This window comes from Lagopus leucura, unplaced genomic scaffold, assembly GCF_019238085.1.
Source record: "Lagopus leucura isolate 7727_CA_CO unplaced genomic scaffold, USGS_WTPT01 26030-0_obj-0_obj, whole genome shotgun sequence".
In the NCBI taxonomy this organism is placed as follows: Eukaryota; Metazoa; Chordata; class Aves; order Galliformes; family Phasianidae; genus Lagopus; species Lagopus leucura.
The window spans coordinates 1-8274 of record NW_024964139.1 but is presented as its reverse complement, the minus strand read 5'-3'; the positions used below and the strand labels follow the sequence as shown (position 1 = coordinate 8274).

At 50.1% G+C, this 8274-nt stretch overlaps 1 gene segment (V, D, J or C); it reads right to left on the bottom strand.

Annotated features, from left to right (window-relative positions):
- Positions 1-373: 373 nt before the first annotated feature.
- LOC122191568 lies at positions 374-1117 on the bottom strand. The segment is given in 2 exon segments: positions 374-891; positions 1066-1117. Coding segments are annotated over 2 exon segments (570 nt in total).
- Between the last annotated feature and the right edge of the window lie 7157 nt (positions 1118-8274).

Sequence of the window (8274 nt, the reverse complement as noted above, 5' to 3'; positions counted from 1 at the left end):
CAGATAGGACAGGCCCTTCCTGAGCATTGCTCATCTTTCTTTTCATCTTGTCACTTGTCACTTACAAAGCTCAAGCTCACTTCAAATTGGACAGCTGTGTTTCCCTAATGGCCCATCAGTTAGGAGCAGAAGACTTCTGATCTCCCTCCTTGCCTTCCTTTTTGCTTACAGATTGGGACATTCCCTGCTTTGTTTATCACTCTCCCTTTTATTTATAATTTCATTTCAACTGAGAAGGGACTTGAAAGCCCATTAAAGCCCTCACAGCCAACACACCTTATAGAGGCCTCTGCTGAATCTACAGCCACCTCCAGAGGCACTCAATCCCCTCACATAGTTTCATAGTCTGAAAACAGAGCTAATGTGGGACCACTTAGATGTGTCTGTGACCTCGACATGCCGTGCTCATGAAGGTGTGCAGCTGGAACGCCTTTCTCCGTGGGATGCCGAGCGGTGCGAGGGACGCGTTCCATGTCAGCACTGCCAGCTCGGCGGCGCCGGGAGGGAGGAGCGGCAGCGCCCCCTGCGGGCCCGGACGGCACTGCGCCTCCGCCCCGCCCCAAGCGGTTCGTGCCCGGCCGCAGCCCCGGCTTCGCTTCCGTGCGCCCACGGCGCAGTAATACAGCGCCGCGTCCCCGAGCCGAGGCCGGGCGAGCCGCAGGACGCTGGAGCGGCGGTCTGCCGACACCCACAGCTGCCCCTCCGGGTCCGACACCTCCTTGGAGCCTTTAACGGCGCTGACGAGGAATGCGGGTCCTCGGCCCGGGAGCTGACGGTACCACTGGATGTTATCGGCCTGTATGCTGGGGTGTGAGCAGGTGATGCTGATGCCGATGCCCTCGTTGGTCTCTGCCGACGGCTCCTGCTGCACCTGGGCTCTGCTCACAGCCACTGCCGAGAAGAAGAGAAGCAGTAAACTCAGAAAATCCATTTTCTCCGACTGAAATTTCATGGAGGAAGAGAGATGTGCACGGGTTTGGAAGCAAGCCGAATGTCCAGAGGCGTTCGCGACCCCTTCCCCCCGCAGCCCCGCAGTCCGGCCCCGCCGGCGGCAGCCCCGCGCACCCAGGAGCACCGCGGTCAGCCCCGCCAGCCCCGCGGCCCGGCACTGCCGCATCCCGCCGCTCCGCATCCCGACCGCCTCCTCCCCGTCGCCGCCGCCAGCTCCGCCCCGGGGCTGCGCCCTGCGCCGGCGGCACTCGGGCTTGCTGCGGGCTGCGAGCGCTGGGCGCCTGTGCGCGGCTGACGGGGTTTGGGCTCTGCGCTTTAGCTGTAGAGGTGAGGAACGGCTGCGAAAGCTCCTACAGTACAGGAGAAAGCAGTTTCTCTCCTGTAGCGTCTCCAGCGACATGGGCAGGAGGGAACGTAGGGAGGCGGGACTTGACGTGGAGCGCGACGCTTCTGAGCCCTTTCCATGCGCTGTACACGGCGCTGCCGCAGATCCGAAATCCGGCATCGGGAACGGGTCGTGTGCTGCTGCCCGGCAGCGCGGCACACCGAGAGCTCCCCGAGCCCCGGGTCCCGCAGCTGCTGCTGCCCGTGGTGCTGCTGTCGCAGCTCGAGGAGCCCGAGAAAGGCCGGTAGCGGCGCCGGGACGGGCGGCTGCGAAATTGGCGTTTCAGGCTTTGAATGTGTGGGAAAAGCCGAGAGGGAGCCTAGAGCCAGTCTTCAAGGCGATCCAAAGCCATGCCCGCATCTCTGACGCATCCTCACTGTAAGACCTATTTTGGGGAGGATTCAGCCAATCCATCCCCACCCCCATCAGCTCTCACACGGTCTGTGAGCAGTGAATCGACTCCAGCTGTACATGCTAACATCACTCTCGCCCTCGGCAGTATGCCTGGGTGGTTATGGGCATAAAACCTGACTCTGCCACACTGGGTTGGTGTTCAAGGACGACCCCTGTTCCATTAGACAGTCATGGACTCCTCAACTTGTAACAGCACACAGCACACGGCAAGGACATCTTCAGTCTGACTCCACCATTTGACTCGAAAACCACTCTTGCTGTTCCCCCCAGTAACTGGTAATTTCTCCATCCAGCGTGCACAGGACAGAGTGAGATGGTGCAAGGTTAAGAGAAGATTCATGAGGGGGACAGGACAGTCCGTGGGGTTCAATCACATGGCTCAACCAGATCTGAGGGGACCTGCTGCTTGCCACTCTCATATGTTCACCCCTTTCCCTTTATATCCTAACATGAGATAATATAAGTCTGTCTCACACCAATCCCCATCCATGTCCTGATTCACAGCTGCATCTCTTGCAAAAACCAGGCTTGTCCTCCTGAAACCAGCCTGGTGGCTTCTTGATACCTCATCAGCTGGTGTGAATGGTGAGATTTATTTCTTTCCATCATTTCCATGCACTCCTTTGGTGTCTGCCTCTATATGCTTCTGATTTTCTCTCATCCTGTTCCATAAGATCCTGACATTAACTGTCCTCAATTTTTTCTCTGCCTCTGTAGCCACATACAGGATGCACTGAGGTTGCTCAGGTATGTTTTACCCTGTGCATAACCAGAATGTCTGCTGCTATTCACTGTGTCGTACTCCATGTATTTAACAGTGGCATCTGCAGACATTTCCTCTGACACATGGTAGGAAGGAACGAAGGGAATAGAGTTGTCATGTTGTTCCCTGGATCCTCGTTCTTCTGCTTATGAAGATGGCTGTGATTGCTGTGAATGGAAAACAGCTGACGCGTTGTTTCCTGCATCCTTGGCTAGACAAGCCTGCTCTGTTGAGCCTTGCATTTAGCAAATGAGAAGCCCTCCCCTTATCCCTGAGGAACTGCAGTAATGGAATCAGCTGGAGTGCACCATGCCCAGCTGAGCTCTGTGTGCCGGAGGGTATAATGTTTTAAATAGAGTTCCATCATATGACAGGAAGATGGAGCTGTCTATGGAAAGGTTCTGCACAGTGTGACTTGGCTAAATCCCCTGGTTCTGTTTGATGCTGAAGTAAGATGGGGTTCCCACCACTAGAAGGGAGTTGCTATGTATTTGCTGTATGTAGACCTCATCCCATTTTTTTCTTACTAAATCCAACTTAATTTCACACTTTATTGATGTTCCTTTCTTTGGGGATCTGGAAAGGATCCTGAACAACTTCTGCTCCCATACTCTCATCCCCGGAGCAAAACAGGAGGAGGCAAAGGATTTCAGCAGAATTTTCCAGAGAGCAGTGTGAGGTGGAATAAGGTCACACCCAGGAGCTGAGCCACTTCTTGCCAGAAGGGCCCCAAGGAGTCCCTCAGAAGTGACTCAGCATGACATGGTTTGCCTTTGCTGGACTATTCCAGGGCAGGAGCTGAATCTTTTGTCCAAATGGATTTGTATTGCCCAGAAGTGCTTGAGTCTCTGTTCTAGCTACTCATAGGATGTCTTCAGCAAGGACTCAAGATAGCATAAAGCTGGAAATGAAACTGAACAGCACAGGGAATAAATGTGCTGTCTGTATCAGGAATGTTTTGCATTCAATTGGATTTCCTCAGAAAATATTATAGTTGTCTTTTCCCCTCAGAGATCTCTATTAGTGCCCTTCAAAACCAGCCTCAAGTGACCTGCTTGCCTCTCTACAATTCTTGGCCTAGACATGAAGGTCCTGTGCCAACGCTGCTGTAGGAATGATTCTTGTCTGTTCCTGCTGCTCCCCACACTCGGTGTCCACTCTTGGAGTGATTTTATTTCATTCTTCAGACTCATTAAACATTTGCTGTATCCTTTTGTGTGTCCTTCCCTGCTTCTGTGGAAGAAGGGTGGCTTCTACTAAATCCAACAGCAGTGACAAAAGCTAACTGGACATAGCAGTGGTTGTACCTGGGTAAGAGAAACAAGAAGATGTAATGTATGCAAAGGAACCGTTGAATCTGGCAACTGCCAAAGCATTTGGTCTAGGCATGTTTTTGAGGGAAAGATTTTCAAAGCATGGCAAGTGTGTGTTTCTCCCTGTGGGGAGATGTAAACTGATACTGAAATTCCCCTGCATTCCCCAGGCTTTGTGCACCTGCAGTCAGATCTCCTGCACTTCAGCCAAGCCTCAACAGTGCAGAAGGGCTGCTGCTGGGAGGTGTCAGGTGAGGATGCGTTTGGGGGATGATGGCAGGGCTGGATTTGGATACTGTTGTTGGTAGGAATGTCCCAACCATAGCATTCTTCAGCACAGTGTCTTGCTTGGCCCAGTTGTTCCCAGGATGAAAGAATCCACAAGTTCCTTGGATTTCCTGCTGTTTTCCACCCAGAAATCTGCAGTCACACCTTCAGACAGGCCACTCCTGCGTCCTTTTTTGTTAAAATAAACAGTGTGTCCACAGATCATCTCATTGTCTGTGAAATGCATGGAATTGGGGAACCATAGAATAGCCTGAGGTAGAACAGACAAACAGACAGAAGTCTGTGCCTCCATCACCTTTCTCCACACAAGCTTAAAAGAATTCTTAACTACAGTTGTCTAGTGTTCAGTCTCAATTGCAACACACTGTTATTTCAAGAAATCTCCTAAAAAACATGGGCTATGATGTGATGGAAGCACAAGTGGAGAATGCTTTCTGGTGAGTGAAAGTAGTGGGGGCAGGGAGAACTCTGAAGATGATGCTGATGTTAGAAGCTATAATGAAAAACAGAGCATTTTGGAAAATGAGGATCAGCACTATCGAGTTCCTGTCCCAGAGCCTGGGCTCTGAACAGACCCAGCAGTACAGGAGAAATGGACAACGATATTCCTAGCATTATGCAATATACTGTATACATAAATTGAAGAGCAAAACTGAGAAGACCAGACATTCAGAGATTCACAGATGACTGGGTGGCCAGCAGGGAAAAGGAGGTGATAGGTGATCGTCCCCCTCTACTCATCTCTTGTGAGGCCTCACCTGCAGTTCTGTGTCCAGGCCTCGAGGCTCCAGTACAGGAAGGACGTGGAGCTCTTAGAGTGGGTCCAGAGGAGGGTCACTAAGATGACCAGGGGGCTGGAGCACCTCTGCTATGAGGAAAGCTTGAGGGAATAGGGCTTGTTTAGCTTGGAGAAGAGAAGGCTCCAGGGAGACCTCATTATGGCCTTCCAGTACTTGTAGGGAGTGTATAAACAGGAGGGGGATGCTTGTTTATGAGAGTGATAGGACAAAGGGGAGAGAGAGGAGCTTTAGGTTAAATACTAGGAGGAAGTTTTTCACACAGAGGGTGATGATGCACTGGAACAGGTTGCCAAGGAGGCTGTGGATGCTCCATCCCTGCAGGCATTCAAGGCCAGGCTGGATGTGGCTCTGGGCAGCCTGGGCTGCTGGTTGGCGACCTGCACACAGCAGGGGGGTTGAACTTTGATGATTATTGTGGTCCATTTCAACCCAGGTCATTCTACAATTCTATGAATCTATGATTCTACAATACTGTCTTTCACCTAGAAACAGTAATACTTCTCCTCACGACACAGCAATTCTCCAGTTTGCAGAACAGTGATATACCAGATCTCCATGAAGATGAACTTACTAAGGAAGATGTAGAATGTTATACATCTATGAATGAATGTGCCTTTCAATTCATACACTGACAAAGGAGAGGCCATTCCCATCAAGATTACGAGAGGCATGGGAAAGGTAATGACAAACAGGACCACATGCCACCTGGGATGGTCAATGTAAGCTCAGAAGAATCATTTTGATCACTGACTCTGCCATCACTCCTGGATAAAAATGAAGGCAATTTTTTACCTCTGTCTTCATTTTTATAGGTCCATAAGCATCTTTCTTCAGATGAATTTCTGAGAGTCCAGGGATTGTTTAGCATGGAAAAGTCGAAGAGGGGACCATATCAGTGCTTATAAATACTGAAAGGGAAGGTGTCAAGAGGATGGAACCAAGATCTTTTCAGTGGTGCCCAGTGTGGGAAAAGGCACCAACTCGTACACAGGAATCTCCATCAGAACATGACAAAGAACTTCTTTACTTTGAGTGTGAAAGAGAAGAGCACTGGAACCAGGTGCCCAGAGAGATTTTGGAAACTCTTCCTCAGCAGATAATGAAAACCCACCTGGATACTTTCCAGTTCTGCCTGATCTAGGGAACGTGATTTAGCATGGCAGTTGGACTGGATGATGTGCAGGTGTCCATTCCAACCCCTACAATCCAGTGATTCTGTGACTCTACCAGCCAGCTAAAATGGCTCCTTGGTGTGCTCCTGGGAGTTTCATGGAGTGCTCCTCCTATGTCCCTGTGCTCTGCTTTCTCCTCAGTCTCTCCCAGGTACAACTTCAGCACTGACCCACGTCCTGCTGTAGCCACTGCCTGCCATGCCCAGTCCCAGCCATTCCTGCCTTCTGGCCTGACCCCCTTGGTCAAAAGCTGCAGTGACACAGTGCTACAACTCCACTGTCATACCTGTACCCCCACCTGTGATAGTGGTCCTATCTGTCCCCTTCCACAGCTCCTTCCTGCAGAGCACTGCTGTCAGATCCTCCACCTCTGTTGCCTTTGGCAGCATCCTCAGCAGTGATGGAGTCAGTCACTGGGTACAGTGAACTCTCCTGCATTGCCAGATGCTCCATGGATGGCTGTGCTAAAGCCACTGACGAGGGACCAGGCCACGTCCTCTCTGAACCCCGAAGGTGTGCTGAATGGAGGACTGAGATCCTGGCCATGGATGTCAGAAAGACTGAGTGTCCAGTGCTCCTTCTAAAAACAGAGCATCTAGGGCTTACTGGAAACATGAATAAAGCCTAATTTCCCTGTCTTCTACACTCTCTTCCCTTTCTTCTATGGTTGTAAACCTGAAGACCCCAAAAGCCTTCTTGGGATTCTGCTGGCTGCTCTCCCTCTGTGAGGTAGTCAGATAGCTTCTTGGTAGAATTTCCGCAACAGATGATGGGCACAAGATTCTGTCAGCTCCTGGTAACTGTCTGCACTGATAAGGTAATCCCAAAGTGAGATCATTGGTCTCTTCAAAGTCGTTATGGTTGTCTTCATCCCAACCTTTGCCTGCATATGATACTTTTTTTGTGGTAGTCTCATTTAGCCAAGGAAGAAAGGCAATCTTTGTTGTCAGGGGATAAGGTGAGGATGTGAAGGGGCACTTTCAGTTTCTGGAGAAATGGAGAGATGTGGATTTGATAGATGTTGAACTCAGTGGAAAAGGAATGGCTTGGATGGTTGCAGTTGAGAGGAAGTGTCTGCCCTGGCTTCTCTGGCAATGTCAGAGTCCAGTGGACACTGGAAAGTCCAGTGTCTACCATTACTATCTTCTACTGACTTTTAACATCAGTTCTGTTAATAATCCATTTTCCTCAAAGATTTCTTTTAGTTAGACCTACAAAGAATCTGGTCTGACCTACTTTTGATTTTTTGCACCCCTCTTTGATGCAGCAACAAAGAAATGGTCCTGTGATACCCAGGTAGATTTATCTTCTGACGAGAAAAATGGAAATGGAACAGTCAAGTCTTCTGGGAGCCGTATTTTATTTTTCTCTTCTGAGACAGGTAATGGAACCATCAACAATTCATGGTGCTCCAGAATTAACTCTTTAACTCCCAGTGCACAACACAATGATATGATACGGAACACCGAAAACAGAAATCATAAAACCATGACTGCCCCTCTGCACTGAACCAGGCTGACTTCACTTGCCTCCTCTAGACTTGGTCACCACTGCAGCTGAGTCATCAGCCTTACCACTGCAATTCTGCCCTATGAATATTTGAGCCTTTAATCACAGCACTTCAAGGAATCCTTCTCATCCTAATGAGAAGGGTTAGCTAGCATTGAAGGATGGCTAGTCAGAAAATTATGGCCTGTATCAACTGTGCCTGTGGACCTGCAGTGATGAAGAACCAGTATAAAAGGCAGCCCAGTTCCCAACTCTGAGATCCATTTCTCTTGCCTTCTCCTTGTTGGGAACCAGGTAAGTGTGAAGCCCTCTCTCCTCCTCTTGCCTCAAGAGAAATTTTGTCAGATAGTGGAGCTCCATGCTATGGGAGATGATGGATGAGATAATGTCAGCTCAGAGAGTGCTTGGAACAGCTCTCAGGGCTTTAGATTTATACAGTCTGTGAGTGTCTCCCTGGGTCTCACTGCTCTTTGTTCAGCCCTGGCTTAATCAAGGAGTGAGACCTGCTGTCCCAAGCTGCCTTCTCCATCCTTAGCAGTTCCCTTGGCTTGCCTTTGTGAGAGGCTATCCAGGCTGTCCCTCACATCTTCTCGGTTCCTTCTACATTCTATCCCTCTCTCCCAGGTGCACCTCCAGTCCCAAGTCATGTCCTGCTACACCCAGTGTGTGCCATGCCAGC